The sequence below is a fragment of the Propithecus coquereli genome, unplaced genomic scaffold (assembly GCF_000956105.1).
Source record: "Propithecus coquereli isolate 6110/MARCELLA unplaced genomic scaffold, Pcoq_1.0 Scaffold7, whole genome shotgun sequence".
In the NCBI taxonomy this organism is placed as follows: Eukaryota; Metazoa; Chordata; class Mammalia; order Primates; family Indriidae; genus Propithecus; species Propithecus coquereli.
This window is the reverse complement of record NW_012153062.1, coordinates 14,242,500-14,259,421: the sequence shown is the minus strand read 5'-3', so window position 1 is coordinate 14,259,421 and position 16,922 is coordinate 14,242,500. Positions and strand designations below refer to the sequence as shown.

Sequence of the window (16,922 nt, the reverse complement as noted above, 5' to 3'; positions counted from 1 at the left end):
ATAGATATAGATACATAAATCTTCCTTGAACCAGAAGAGCAGTAAGCTAATGTAAGAAACAGAAATAATGGTATAAAGAAAAAAGAGAAATATCAAGAAATTTAAAATTGTGGATTGTTTTTGCTCTATCATTAATAAATAACTTATTTCCATAACCAATGTTACAGTCAGTTAAATTGAGAGAGAAAGGGATATAATTTTGTAAAATTTCTCGCTTTACTTATTAATTTTCAAGATGTTGTATCTAACTCTCTAACAGCTGTCAACTGTATCCTTTGCAAAGCAATCATTTACTAAACAGATGGTTGCCCTCTTAGTAGAAATCTCAAATTTAAAATTATGTTAAGGAAAATGACAAATTATGCAGTTTTATTATTAAAGCCAGTATTTAAAAAGGCATCATTTAAAACTCACTCCAATGACAGTAGCATGAGTATTCTATGATTCTAGAAAGATTCCTTCTAGAATAGAGTACATAAAAAAGTTGTCTTTAATCTGGTATAGATGTGGTTTAGTGCATACTTCTATGTATGTAGAGCAAAATATCACATACACAATACAAAATCAAATGTGATTGGAAAGATGTGACAATGTTACAACACTGGTGCAAGCTGACACCAGACCTGAAATCATCTAGTCCAAATCCTTGCTTCCCTATTATTTTTATCTTACTTGAATTTAACTGAAACCCAGAAAACAATATAATAAATTTTCCCAGGAAGTAAACTCATTGTGCATCTATCTTTTCAAATCAACAAGATTTCAAATGGACGCAAAGCAATTTACCACAACGTCCATAAGTTTCTGATCAACATTAGGACAAAAGGTCAGACTTTGGAGCTTAACTGCCAAGGTTCAAATCCTGCTTCCACCAGGTAATACCTGTGTAATTTTAGGTAAGTTATTTAACTTCCCTGCCCCTTAATTTGCTCCTAAGTGAAATGATACTAGTAAAACCACACATCTCATAGAGTTCTTATGAGATCAAGTGAGTTAATATTTGTATAGAACTTGGAAAACAGTATACATGATATAAATGTTAGATTAATTTAACAGAATTGACGACAATAGCGGTAATGAGATATTTAAAAAAAAATTCTGAGAAATTCATTAAACACCTATTATGCCTGATGCCTGGGGAACACAGAATAAATTAATAAAATAGATTGGGAAGTTACAATCTTTCTACTCAATCTGGAATAAATGGTCACAGAGCCAAGTTCAAAGGAACAAGCAACAGAAAAACACTAGAGTGCCACGATTATCTGATAAGCAACACTAATAAATTCAGTGCTCTAAGATGTATATAAATAAAGACAACTAACAACTGGGAATGTACTTATTTTGAGATCTACACAGAAAGTTGGTAAATACAATGCCGTACAACATAAGTTCTGCAGAAAAAAAAAAAGTAATGTTTTCCTTCATCTGTGCCTCGGAAGTCCGAAAAAAACCTGTGACAGAGAGCTAGTAAACCTCACTGGCAACATCACGGGGCTTGTGACTGGAGCTTCTAACCCGAGGACAACGTGGGGGGCTCAGAGAATACCTGAATCTGTGAGGGAAAGCAGAGCCCCAACCACGACCGCGATTAGGGACTAGTCCGGGCGGCCCAGAGGCGAGACCCAGCGGTCCCCGTCGCGTGCCATCTCCAGCCGACCGTAAGGTTCCTCCCCGGCCGGCGGGGGCACAAGGCGAGCAACCCGAGCAACCGCACGGTCTCCCGCGACCCCGCTCCAGAGCACGGGGAACGCCAGCCTGAGGGGGGACTCTGCGTTCTTCAAAGCTAACGGTTCCCACGCCGCCTCCCACTATCTCAGGGATGGGCACCGAGCGCCAGCCGGCCGCCACCTACGGAGGGGACGGTACCCCCTCGCGCCGCCCGCATACCGAGGCTACCCACAGCTGCGGCCCACCGCCGCCCCCGGGGCCCCGGGCCTGACGTCACTTCCGGCGCGCTCCAGCCCGCGGAGAAACACCGGGGCCAGGGCCTGGCCAGGGCGCGCGGCTGCCTGGGGCGCGCAGGGAGGGCGGGCCCGGGGAAGGGGGAGTGTCAGCCCGCCGCCGCCGCCGCCGCCGCCGCTGCCAAGGAGTTAGCTGAAGCCCTTTCCCCAGACCCGGCTCGGCCATCCCGCCCGGACTCCGGGCGCCAGCGCCGGGCGCACTCACCGCTCGGACGGGTGCAGAAGCGGGGGTTACCTCAGACTGTGGAGCGGCGGGGAGGGCCCCAGTACCCCTTCCCCTCCCTGACCCCTTCTTGCCATCGCCCCAGTCATGGGGAACACGGCGACCGCCAAGAAAGGCAGCGAGGTGGAGAGCGGTGAGTCGAAGGTCGGGTCTGGGTACCCGCTGGGCGGGCCGGCGCGGGGCACGGAGCGCCCCTCCGGGTCGAAGCCCCCGAGGCCGCGGGCACGGTCGGGGCCTAGCAGCGGCAGCTGGGATCCGCTCCAGGGGGCCTCGGGGACCAGCTGCTTTCCTCCTCCACCCGCGTCCCCCGCCTCCCCGCCTCCGGGTTGAGGGCTGAGCGCGAAGGGCCGGATGGAGAGCTCAGGAGAGCGCCCCATTCCCTTTTTTACTAGAGCGAGTACTGCACACATCCTGGATCACTTCCCCAAATATGGTCCGAGGAAAGAAGTCCTTTGTGCCATACCACCCCTTGTTCGCCCCATCCCGACCCCCTCTTTGGGAGCTACAGGTAGTGCTGTGGATTGAGTTGGCTCTTTTCCCTCCATCACTGGGGTCCAGCCCAACCTTGTCTCGAGGCGAGGGGCTGCTAGCCTTGCTCTCCGCAGGTGAGGTTCATCCAGTGTGGACCACTCTGTTTCAGAGATCCTCCCATCTGTTCCGATTAGGAGTGGAAAACATAATGAGACCACACAGCAACTTTATCCGTTAGAGAAAAAAGCCAGGCTGGTTTGCCTTTTCTGTAGACATCCAAGAATGTGCTACAATGCCTGTAAACTTAAAGGTCATTCGGAGTTGAAGTGCTTCCAGAACACGGTTAATTTCTTCTGAGAGCTGAAAGTGTGGGCACTCCACACTTTACACCAAACAGTAAAACATAATCATGAAAATTGAATTTCTGTATGACTCTGTGGTGCGTGTGTATGTGTATATATGTGTGTATATATGTGAATCAGAATGGTCGTGAAAGGAAAATTGGTTTCCCTTTGTAAAGTTCATATTAGATTGTTATAATTCAGAATGACCACATAACAAATGATATTTGTTATATCACCAGGAGTATATGACATCTCAGCACTTGAAGTGAGCCTGGTCATTGATTTAGGTTTGTGTAAATAGTATCTTTTAATGTTTCTCTGTTTGTAACATAGGCTAATTTTATACTTAAGCATGAAGAAAATAGCATTTTTTCTGTATCAATAAAGAATTCATTTACAAGGATTTAATCATTTATTTTGTTTAAAGTACAAAAGTGAGATCCCACAAAAAGTGAGATTATATGGTTTATGTTTCATCAATAAGGTTTTGGTATTCATTTTCAGGAGGTCCAGAAAAGTTTGAGGAACTATCATATAAGCTATTAAAAAACATACTTTAGTATGTGATATCGAGATTTAAAGAAGCCAATGTAGAGGTAGAATTTATGTAATGTATGTTATCTTTTTTTTTATTGCACCAAGGTAGTAACCAACTGTACAGAAAGTATAAAGAATGCAAAAAATGTAAAGAATTATTTGTACCTGACAAGTTGTCATTTTCCCTGTTAATTTAAAGATCTGTTAATTTCATGTGCTAATTGTGTTACAAAAGAGTGTGCTTGGTGATTGATCATATAAGTGAATTTCATTAGCAACTGCTAGCCTGTATAGTGTTTATATTTTAATAATGATAGACTGTTCTGAGACCTATATGCTTTTGTTATTAAGTTGCCAAACCCGTTGTGCCCTAGGCAGTATTAATCTGAAACTGATAGCTCTGAGATAATTTTGGAATATTTACAGAAAACAAAATAAAAACTTTAAATGTTTATCTAAACATATTTAAATTATTTCTATGAATAAATTCTTTCCTAAGTTTTAAGTGTTAGTGGCAGCATAGTTCTTAAATGTGTTAGCCAGCTTTTTATGTAAGTTTATTTATGGAAAAAAGTAGTTATAATAGTTTGAAAAACTATTGTGAAATGATAAAAGAAAATGGCAAATTATGTGTCACGGGGAAAATTATTTGCAATGTCATGGGTCGATCAATGTTTGTAATTTCATTTGAAGCAATGTTATTAGGTATGTGTTGCTGTTGTACTGTAGTGAAGAAATTGTATTGATACATTTTAAAACTTAATGAAAGAAAAACTTTTACCTTACATACCTGTTCTGTGTATTTTTTTAAAGAATTACTCTTGAAAATATGTCTTTCAAAATTTGAATTTAATTGTTTAAACTTCAGTTGATACATAGAAGCATAAACTTTTAAAAATATAAATGATCTTAGAGATCAGCATGTGCAGTCATTCCATTTCAAAGAGCCTGACCTCTAAGAAGCTGGAGTGAGATTATACCATTAATAATAAGAGTAAGGACTAGAACACCCTGACTCTATTCAGCATCCCTAAATCATCAGTTAATACATTTATTTTCAAAATATTTACCAAATGTTTTAGTTTCAATTGGAGACCCTATAAATAAAAGCTCAAAAATTTTACTGTCTACTGTGAGAGAGAACATGTATGTATAAAACCTAACTGAAGGGCAAAATATAAATGCTAACATCATGGAGAATGAACTTAGAACTCTGAAAATTGCCAATAGGGGAAATGTTTGATTTTGAAAAGCTGGCTAAAAAATATCAAGTCAATTAATATTTGAGGGTTGGTTAGGACCAAGCCTCACACAGGCAGGTGGTTCTGGAGCTTAGTTCCAAAAATATTCCAGAATAATGAAGGTTGAGCATAAAGATAATTGAGAAGGGTATTGGTTAGTGTTGACTATCTGCTATTTATGTTATACTCTATTGAAACCTGTCCCTCTATTCTTAGAATAAACATTTTCTGTAGTAAGATCTGAAAGCTAGGGAGATTCCATTTTCATCTCCACAGTTTCTGTGGATAACATTAATTTGGATGCTTGTTCTATGGTAGTGAATTAGGAGATTGTATTGATGTGTCTCAAAACTTAATGAAAGAACAACTCTTACTATTACATACCTAACTGTTTTGTGTATGTTTTAAAATTACTGTCAAAGATATATGCCTTTCAAAATTTGAGTGTAGTTATTTCAACATCAGCTAATACACAAAAGCATAAACTTCTGGAAATATAAGTGATGATAAAATTCTCTGAGGAGTTTTAAGGTCTTGTAATTTAAGATTGTTTTATTTATCCAGTCTCCTACTTTTTACTGTACCCACAGTCACCAACACAAAAAACACATGCCACTTCTTTTAACCCGGGGGGCAGGGGGCATTATTTATTTTTAAAAATATACCTACAAGTTGTCTGTGGGGCTTTGTATTATACATTCATGGCAAAGATGTTGAGGCCTATGGGCCTATGGCCTGAGGCGTTGGTTGAGATTTGGATGCAGATTTTCTCATGAATGCAAGTGGTAAAGCCACCATATAGCCTAGTGTTTACATAATGATCTTTCAATGTTTTCCAGAGTCTCTCTTATGAACTTGAAGGTGGATAGAAATTAATCAAGAAACAGGTAGACTAGGTTCAACAAAAATGCAAGTTTCTTAACAGCTAACATTTTTTGAGGGCTAATATGTGTGTATTACCGTTTTGAAAGTATGTAGAAATTTGCATTTTACCATGGTTTAAAATAGCTATGTGTAATTGAACTTTCTGTGATGACAGAAATATTCTCCACCTATGCTGTCTAATGTGGTAGCTGGTAGCCATGTGAGTCTGTTGAGCACTTGAAATGTGGCTAGTACCACCAAAGAACTGAATCTTTAACTTACACATGGCTAATTAGTGTTTGGTATATTGGACAATTCAGGTTTAGAACATACCTGTCTTTGCATGTAATAAATATGCCAACCCATCTTTCTGTCATCTTGATTATTTGTGGATCCTCATAAGTATGTGTAGATGAACAAAATGCTGGATTTATTTTTTCTCATACTAGAAGTAACTTATTTCTTCACCATTTCCTGTGAATAAGCATTTATAAACTCAGTGATCAAATTATTATAGTGCAGTAATTTATGGATAATCTATAAAGTTAACTGCAAAGTTAAATTCTTTAGGGGGCTGTACTATAATTAAAATTCTGTAGTTTTTAATGCTGATTCTCAGTGAATATATTTTTATTGAAATTTTTTTGTAGATTTAAATGTTGAACAAATTTAGTGATCTTTTATATCTTATGTCTTTGAACTTTTCAGTTATCAGACTTCTTTTTTAAGGAAAATCAGTAGCAGATATTTGTTCCAATCCAGAGAATTCACAGGTACTTGGAAATAGTGTTCTTTGAGCTTAAGAAAAAAATTTTGAAAAAGTCAAAACCATCAGTTATGCAGTTTTGATGACAAAATACATATAATTTCATCCAGTCACATGATTCTATGATTCTATTTGGGCAGATTACTGTATAAAATTGTCTCATGTTCAGGAATCATTTTTCCTATTTTCCTGCTCAGTGTCCTCAACTTAGGATATAGACACATTGTTGCCTTTCATTGCTGGCAACAGGATAATTAGAGGCCTGAAAGCCAGCTTAGAAAAGTAAGCCATGGCTAAGTGGCAGAAGCAGCACGTGAGAAGATCCTAGGCAAGCCAGGATAGCTATTAAGATCCTGTCAGATAATTGAGAGTTGAACATAATTCATTTTTATATACCACTAAATTAATTTAAAAGACCCAATTAGGACAACTTATGAAATTGTATATCTAGGTGATAAATGTTAGTACACATGGGTGACCAGATTTCCTCAGATGAATAAATCTTAAATTTTAAATGAAAAAAATGTGTTAAATAGAAAAACGTGGAATTTATGGGAGGTAAATATACTTAGGTCAGTACCATATCATTTTGAGTATTTTACTTTTAAAAAATATTCCTTCAAGAATATCCTGTATAGTTCTTTTCTTTGTTCATTGCTTTATTTATTCATTAATCCATTCTGTATACATAATTGAGCTCCTAATATGTGTGACAGACTCTATGCAATTCTATGGGAATAAAGATTAAATAGGACACAGTACCTGGTCCAGCTGCTTATATTCTTATATTCTAGCAGGAGGAGATAGACATGTTAACAAATAATGAAAAAAAAAAAAAACAACTTACAAATCTTTTCATAAAACTTCAATGGGGGAACCAAAGGAAGAATAGTAATTTCCACTGGAATGGGGAGGGTGAGGTTCAAAAAGGACTTCAATGAGGGAGTGCCCTGTGAGTTAAGCATTGAAAATGGAAAATGTTTACCGGAAGGACTACTGGGGAAGGGGTGTTCTCAGTAGAAGGAACACTGGGTAAGCAAACATGCAGAGGAGTGAAACAGCGTGGCATATTCAGGTTAAGGAAGTAAGTTATCGGTCATGACTAAATGATAAGAGTATGGGGCTGGTGGTAGAAGGAGGGAAAGACTGTATAATGAAATATGAAACTGAAGACATGGACACAGAGCCACATAATGGAAAGAGTTTGAATTTTATTCTGTAGACATTAGGGAGCTGTTGTAGGCTTTGATATAGAGAGAGACATGATAAAATTTGGATTTTAAAGAGATTTCTTTGGTGGCACTGTGAAGATAATTCACTGTGGAGCAAGTGGATTGCAGATGGGAAGATCAATTAGAAGACTCCTATAGTAATTGGCTGAGGGATTTTGAGAATTTGAACCAAGGCAGTATAGGCAGAGATGGAGAAAAGGATCTGAAATGGGAGAAATTTGAAAAATAAAATAAGCAGAATATATTGTACTGATTGGATGTGGGGAATGAGAAAAAGGAAGAATTGGGAATGATGCCCAGGTTTTTAGCATTAGTGTCTTGATGGATGGGTTATAATGCCAGTAATGGAGACAGGAAAGGAATATAGGGCAGAAGCAGATTTGGGGGGGCACATTGATATTGGGGTGCCTGTGGCATTTCTGAGAAATGATATCTAGTTGGTTGTTGTATATGTGGATTGTTTTTTATTCTCCCAGCCATGGAAGGAAAATGTCCTTGGATGGTCAAGGGACCTTTTCCACATTTCATCCTCATTTTACTCCACTTTTCAAAGCCAGCTGTTTAGAAACTGTAGAAACTATAACATCTGGCATTACTTGTATAAATTAAGAACTCTCACTACTAAAAATTTAGCCTTTTTGTTTCAAAAAGAATAAAAGCCAAAGCATTGATGAGAACAATGTAACTTTTAAAGAAACAAAGTAATTTAAAGTCATAAAATATTACTTTCACAATTTAAGTGTGCATCCTGTACGTTATCGAGCTTTGTAGAATTATGTGGAGTAGTGTAAAGACCATGTAAAATATAGTACCATCGTATATTATGTACTGAGTAAGTATCAGTTTTCTTCCCCCTAGAGTCCTTTAAAATAGATATTAAAAAGTTCAGATGTAATTTCATAGTAAGAACTTGAACTGGGAGTAAAAAAAAAAAATCTAAATTCTGTTTTCCAATACTTCACTTTGGATAATGGTTTTAATGTCTCCAAGTGATGGTATAGAATTGAGAGGTATGGACTAGATGACTCTATGATCTCTTCTTTCAGCTTTATAATCCAAAGATTCTATTATATTTATTAAAAGGAAAAATGTACACTTGAGAAGTAGCAAGATTTGGGGATAAATCATAGAAAGCTCTCATAAATTGTGAAGTCAGAGAAGTGGCAAATGATCCTCAATATGAGCAAATAAATGCAAGGTATTTAGGGAAAATTTTTGATCTGTATTTAAAGAATGATAGTCTCCAAATTGTGACCTAAGAAACAAATTTATGAATCATTGTATTGATCTTTGAAGATATTTTCATGTTCTACTATGTGAAGGCACCATCTAAATGTTTGTCATTGGGGGAGAATCTTGAAAATAAAACATAAAACATTCTATTCTTATGTAAAACCTTTAGCATACTATATGTAGTTGTGGTGTTTTGAATATAGCAGAACCAGAGAAAATTTAGATGAAGGGCAGTTAAGAGAATGGGAGGTCTACTGTAAAAGGATAAAATAAAAAAAAAAAAAAAAATTATAAAAATGAACTCTAATCTAGAAAAATCAGGGCTACATGATTAAACTGTATAACATCACACAATACAGAGAAAATCTGAGATTGCTGAGATTGCTGACCTAAACATGAAACACTATGGACAGTGCCTCAAAACTTATAAAAACTAGTTGTAGAGCAAATAAAAGTACAGAAAATTTTGATATAAACTGGGCTTAAAGAACAAATGTAAGTAACTGATTAGTCATCATTGATGTTTAAAAGTGAAAACATCTGTGCTTATAAATTCAGGAAATATTTTTAGCAATTTAAAAATCTAGAGAATTTTAATACTTTAAAAAAACTTTTTTTTTTTTTTGAGACATGGTCTCCCTATGTTGCCCAGGCTGGACCTGAACTCCTGGGCTCAAGTGATCCTCCTGCATAGTTGGGAGTACAGGCACGTGCCACTGCAGCTTGCCTTTTTACCCTTTTTATGTGTTTTATAACCTCTCCAGCCCCCTACACCTTCCAAAAGAATCATCAATATTCATAAGATAGGTCTTTTTGTTGCTAATATTGAGGTTTATTACTATTATGCAAATAACAAATGGTTTCCCCTGATTTGGAAGTGTAACTTAAATTGCTTTTAGTGTACTTTCATATTTTAATCTGTTATAATTCATCCATTCATTTATTTTTATTTCCTAACTAATGGATTGGTGAATAAAGAGTTGTCTTCATGAAAGATTTAGACAAGTAAAAGCACAATTATAAGAATGTTGTAGGAAGTAGAGTATAGGTTGTTTTCTTTGGCAATACTTTGGTTTTTCACTTTTCTGTTGTAATGTAAATTAGATTCAGTAATGCTCTGCATCTATGCAGATGATTTTCTGAATCAAATTTAGTATTTTTTTAAAGAGAGAAATGAACTAGTTGAATTGATGCACTAGCATAATTAAAATTGATTCTGCCTTAGAAAATCCAATATAGATGCCATATCTTTTATAACCTCTGTGGAAAGCAATATGGAGATACCTTAAAGAGATACAAGTAGAAGTACCATTCGATCCAGCAATCCCATTACTGGGCATCTACCCAAAAGAACAAATGATACTCTATAAGAAGACACCTGCACCCGAATGTTTATAGCAGCACAATTCACAATTGCAAAGATGTGGAAACAACCCAAATGTCCATCAATACATGAGTGGATTAATAAAATGTGGTATATGTATACCATGGAGTACTATTCAGCTTTAAGAAACAATGGTGATATAGCACCTCTTGTATACTCCTGGATAGAGTTGGAATGCGTTCTACTAAGTGAAGTATCCCAAGAATGGAAAGACAAGCACCACATGTACTCACCATCAAATTGGTATTAACTGATCAACACATAAGTGTACATATAAGAATAACATCTATTGGATGTTGGACAGGGGGGAGGGAGGAGGGGAGAGGAGGGGACAGGTATTTGCATACACAAAGAGTGCAATGCGCACCATCCAAGGGATGGACACGCTTGAAACTCGGACTTGGGGGGGAGTGGGGAGGCAAGGGCAACATACATAACCTAAACATCTGTACACCCATAATATGCTGAAATAAAAAAAAATAATTTATAAAGTCCCAGGCTTTATGGCTATAGTTTAATGTTGTGTTCACTATTGCCTACTATTCCATATGTTAACTTTTCAGGGCCATCTGAAACTTTTTTTCTTGTAAGACAACTGTTAAGTCTAAACCTTTAAGTCTGTGACAAATTTGTGTTCACCATCTGGACTTTGTCCTCAAAAAATTAAAAAAAAACTATCCTGAGATATGATTAGTTTAGGGTCTTAGTAAAATGAGTATTCAATTTCTATACCATATTCTTCTTAAGTAGGTAACCATATAGCATCAGCAGGCCATTGTCATATATAAGCCACAAACTTGAGAGAACATATTGATACAGATTTTACTTAGCTTCTTTTACAGGGGCCAGCTGTACCTATAATTTAGCTCCTTCAATCTCAGCATGGCTCCCTCATTGGGTAGGAGCCATTAAATGTTAAACTGGAGAAGAATATGAGTTGCAGTTTAGGCTGTAATCATGAAGTCACTAAATAAGCCGTAATTCAACTCATAATATGACACAGAGGCAAAACATTTATTTATTTGCCATTCATTCACTCAATCTGTAGTCATTTTTAATCAGTACTTATTGAGTGCCTACTTCATACCAGGCACTGTGCTAGTCTGTAGATGCAAATGAAAGTAAAACTTGGTTCATCTCCTTAAACTGGAAGGCAGATACTTAAATATTTATGATAAGGTATATAATGATACACAGGTGCCTGAGATTGATACTAGGGTGAAAATGCAACATAGGAGTTTATGTAGGAAGAAGTATAGAATTTCTGAGATCATCTTGGGAAATAGACTGAAACTGACTGAAATAGAAACTTGCTTTGAGTCCATTTTGGAGATGTTTACATCTATAATTGTAGCACTTATACTATATTGCTTTCTGTGATCTGGGAGGTCAGAGACGGTATCTATCTTGTTTAGCGCTTTGATCTCTAGAATGTGGCACAGTTCTTGGCTTATGTCATGGTGGAAGCTAAAATCATGGGTAGTTAAGTGGGTGAAAAATTCAAGCCTCTTCCAAAAGTGTACAATCCCCTCCCCAGTTGGCAGGAACTTTCTCTATAAAGCATTCACTATTTAGGAATTATAATTGATTTGCTTGATAAGAGGATACCTCTTTTTTCTCTTTTTAGCACGTTAGTTTATTTAACATTTATATATCAAAATTATATCACTTATAAGTGGTAGAGAGAGATTGCTCTCAGTCAGGTAGGAAGACATACAGTATTATGCTCCCAACCTTTTGAAAACTTCATCATTTGAGACTTATATCATTCAAGTATACCACTTTCCCATCCTTGTTGCTACCATTTACCAATCTCTTGCTTACTTCACATTCATCAAAAACTTTTGCACTGGGCTCACAGTCTCTATACTCTAAGCTCTGCATTCATCATGGGTAGTTTCAAATTCTATGGTAATGAGCCATCCATCATCATTGCATCTCAGTTCTTTGATCATGTTATCTCCTATCTCCTTTTCACTTCATTTCAGATATCTAATCTCACCAAGAACCTTGTCATATTCATTAATTGCTCAAGAATCGCCAATGTAGGTGTGTCATTCTTTGATCATAACGTCCTCTCCTTTTTGCTTGCTTTTAAAGTATTCCCATTATGATCATTCTTCATGAGAACCTCTCATCCATTCATCTGTCAGCCCTCTCACTTCTTCATTTTTCTTCTTAACCAGTTTAGATTACCGGGCCCCCAAAATTCTTTGCACTTCTGTCTCCTTATCATATTTCTGACAAGTATCTTACTCCAATATACTCAGCTATCTGCTTTCTTAGAGTGCTTTCAGTCAAGAGCTAAGCACTGCTAGAGAAAGCCACCCTGAAGGGCGCTATAAATTCATTATCATCAACTCAAATGGGCTGTCAACATGACTTAGCTGTTCTACCACATTTCTCTGATCAACTCTGTCTCTTATTCTTCACAATTTCTACTTCATTCCTCTCTCTTTATACTTCTGACTTCTCCATTATCTCTCATTCAAAATAATGATCTTGCCTCGTATTTCACAAAGAAAATAAAAGCTATCAGACGAGGACCCCTTTAACTTCTTCCTGTTACACATTCATACCTACTGTATTTTAACTTTATCTTCTTATTCTGTTATGATAGAGGAGGTGTCTCTTCTATTTATGTATTGTTACATCACACGTCACTGCTACATTTAGTGGCTTAAAACAATGACAACATTTATTTATGAAAATGCAATTTGGGAAGAGCTCAGCAAGGACAGCTTGTTCTCTGCTCTATTTGACATCAGCTAGCTCAGCTAAAAAGCTGGGAATTGGAATCACCTAAAGACTTGCTCATTCCTGTGTCTCCTTGTTGATGCCTGCTGTAGGTACTCTGAACCTTTGCTGGGACTGTCACTTGTAGCACCTGCATACGATCTCTATATATGGCTTGGGCCTCTTATAACATGGTGGCTAAGTTCCAAGAAAGAGGAAGAGAGCCAGGTGCAAGCTGTGTCACCTTTTATGACCTATGCTCTGAAGTCAAGCAGTGTCTTTTTTGCTGCATTGTATTCATTAGAAGTGAGTCCCTTATGAATGAGTCCATATCAAAGGAAGGTGAATTAGATTCCCCCCTTTGATGGAACTAGTTAAAAGAATTTTTGGACATGTTTTAAAAACTACCTCATGATGCATCATTGTCTGCAAAGCCAATTTCTCCAATATTACTTTGGACCGCATCCCCTCCTTCCCAGGGGTCTTATGTTATTGTGTATTCTTATCCTTTATATCCAACCTGTCTTCTCACTCATTTTAAAAGTATGCACCCATTTTTCTTAAACTTTCAATTTTGCTATTTGGCTGTACTTTCTCTTCTTTCCCCTTTTCATCTGTATCTTACTAAAGTGAACTTATCTGTGATTTACGGTATGTGTGGCTAATGCGGTTGACTTTGGTGACCAGGCAGCTAATTTTAATGTCTTGGGTAAAACCTGACGCCAGGGTGGGAGTGGGGGAGAAAAGTATTCTTTTTTTCTTTTCTTGCTGTATTATATATAGCTACTTACAATCAAGATGCAGAAAACTTAAATTTAATGCAGCTCAACTTTTAGAATGCAATTTGTTTGAAAGTTGTAGCCTGCCTATTAATATTGAAGTATCAACATGAAGTTATATGAAGTATAGAACAACATAAAAAATGACAAATTTGATTACATGCACAATTCAGTTTAATAAATAGGTACCTGTCCTCAATACTTTTATCTTCTTTGACTTAACAATCTCTTGGATTTAACCTTCTTGTTCTACTACTCATACAAGTTTAGCATGGGGAGCAAACATTTTAATGACTTTCAATCTTTAATCTTTATTGTACTCAAAGGAAACAGTGACCCAAAAATCTCCAAAATTTTTTTCCTAGTGGTTTCTGTAACAGTGGGGACCATAGTGAAGGCAGAGTGGGTAGGAGGAAACTTTTTTGTTGTTTTTGGGATCTATTTTATAAGATTTTGTGAAACAGAATTGTGAGACTTTGTTATAGTAGTAATATTTTTAAGTAAAAATTTAATTGCAGTGTAACATACATTTAAAAAGTTTTCAAATGCTAATGTATAGGTTGATGGATTTGATGAAGTGAATACCCATTTAAAATATCACCCATACCAAGAAATAGAATATTATTGATACCCCAGAAGCTTCCTACCTGCCTCTACCCAATCATTACTAGACTTAAAAGGTGGAATGCTACATCACAGATTTCTTATGTCTGGCTTCTTTCACTCACATATTTGTGAGATTTCTCCATGTTTTTGTGTTAGCAGTGGTTTGTTAATTTTCATAGATATATAACATTGCACGAGTATAGCAAAATGAATTTACCTAATTATTTATGTAAATTTCAGTTGTTTCTAGTTTGGGGCTCTTACAAATAATTCTGTGAACACTCTTGTACATGATTTTTGGTGAATATATGTATGTTTTGATAAATATTTATTAGATAAATATGTAGTATATATACACACATGCATACATGCATGTGTGCCTTTGTGTACGTGTGTGTGTGTGTGTGTGTGTGTGTGTGAGAGAGAGAGAGAGAGAGAGAGGGAAAGAGAGAATGAGATTGAATTAATTGCTAGATTCTGGGTCATAGAGTGTGTGGTTCTGGTAGATACTGCCTAATAGGTTTTCAGAGTGACAGAACTTACTTCCATCTAAAAGTGCTTGAGGATTTTAGTTGCTTCATATCATTCCCAAATTTGATGTTTTTCATATTTCTAATTGTACCCCATTCTGGTGAGTGTGTCCTGGTTTTAATTTGCACATCCCTGATGACTGATACTGTTAATTAGTTTTTTCATATCTGTATTTGTCATTTGCATATCCTCTTTTTAAAAATGCTCATTCATGCTTGAACTCCCCACTCAGGAGACATAGGCTGGCTGAATGGATAAAAAAAATACCAGCCAAGTATCTGCTGTCTCCAGGAAATATATCTAACTCACAAGGACTCATTCAGACTCAAAGTGAAGGGATGGAAAACAATATTTCATGCAAATGGAAACCGAAAGAAAGCTAATATAGCCATTCTCATATCAGACCATGTAGACTTCAAATCAGCAAAAGTAATGAAAGACAAGAATGGTCATTATATAATGGTGAAGAGAATAATTCAACTAGAAGACATAACAAGTCTAAATATTAATGCACCTAATGCAGGTGTGCCCAGATTCATAAAGCAAACCCTATGATCTAAATAAAATGATAAATAGCAGCACTATAATAGCTGGGGATTTCAACACCCCATTGTCAAAATGGGACAGATCCTCTAAGCAGAAAATAAGTAAAGAAATGATGAACTTAAATGGAACTCTAGAACAAATGGGCCTAACAGAATGTCCATTTACAGGACATTCTACCCCAAAACTACTAAATATATGTTCTTCTCATCAGCTCATTGAACATGCTCTAAGATTGATCACATCCTTTGCCACAAAACATGCCTTAGCAAATTAAAAAAAAAAAGAAATTATGCCATGTTTCTTCTTAGATCAGAGTAGAATAAAATTAGAAATCAGTTCCAACAGAAACATTCAACTCTTCACAAAGTCATGGAAATTAAACAACCTATTCCTGAACAGTTATTAGGTCAAGGAAGAAATTAAAGTGGAAATCAAAAGATTCTTGGAACTAAATAAGAAAGGGGACACAAATTGTCAAAATCCATGGGATTCAGCAAAAACAGGCATAAGAGGAAAATTCATACCCATAAATGCCTACATCGAAAAGACAGAAAAATCACAAATCAATAATCTAATGAATCATCTCAAGGAATTGGGAAAGGAACAGCAATCCAATCCCAAACCCAGCATAGGAAAAGAAATAGCTAACGTCAGAACAGAACTAAATGAAATCAATAACAAAAGAATTATACCCAAGATTAATGAAACAAAAGTTGGTTCCTTGAAAAGATGAACAAAATCAACAGACCTCTCACTATATTAACCAAAAACAGAATAGGAAGGACCCTAATAAGCTCAATCACAAATAAAAAAGGAAATATTACAACTAATATCACAGAAATACAAAATATCATCCCTGCATACTATAAAAATCTCTATGCACATAAACTTGAAAATGTTGAGGAAATGGACAAACTGTTGAAAACACACAACCTACCTGGCTCAATCAGGAAGAAATAGAATTCCTAAAGAGACCAATATCGAGTAACGAAATTGAAGCAGCAATAAAAAATCTCCTAACAAAAAAAAGTCCTGGACCAGATAGTTTCACAGACGAATTTCACCAGACCTACAAAGAACTAGTACCTCTACTGCAGAAATTATTTCATAACATAGAGAAGGAAGGAATCCTCCCCATCTCATTCTATAAAGCCAATATCACTCTGATATCAAAGCCAGGAAAGGATGCAACAAAAAAAATTACAGACCAGTATTCCTTAAGAATATCAATGCAGAAATTCTCAACAAAATCCTAGCAAACCAAATTCACATCGCACATCAAAAAATAATCTACCACAATCAAATGGGCTTCATCCCAGAGATGCAAGGATGATTCAATAAACACAAATCTGTAAATGTGATTCACTGCATAAATAGAAGCAAAAACAAAGACCATATGATCCTCTCAATAGATGCAGAAAAAGCATCTGACAAAATCCACCACCCTTTTATCATAAGAACTCTT

The 16,922-nt window shown here is 36.6% G+C and overlaps 1 protein-coding gene across 2 annotated transcripts in view; it reads left to right on the top strand.

Moving 5' to 3' along the window:
• The first annotated feature begins 1,967 nt into the window (after positions 1-1,967).
• PRKACB (protein kinase, cAMP-dependent, catalytic, beta) overlaps positions 1,968-16,922 on the top strand; it is a 149,299-nt gene continuing 134,344 nt past the window's right edge. Inside the window, exon 1 of one of the 2 annotated variants that reach the window (XM_012661093.1) lies at positions 1,968-2,320. In XM_012661093.1, the coding sequence (XP_012516547.1) occupies positions 2,275-2,320 (46 nt within the window). In that variant the 5' untranslated portion in view covers positions 1,968-2,274. The remainder of the gene's footprint in view (positions 2,321-16,922) is intronic. The other variant, XM_012661097.1, reaches the window with a different exon arrangement.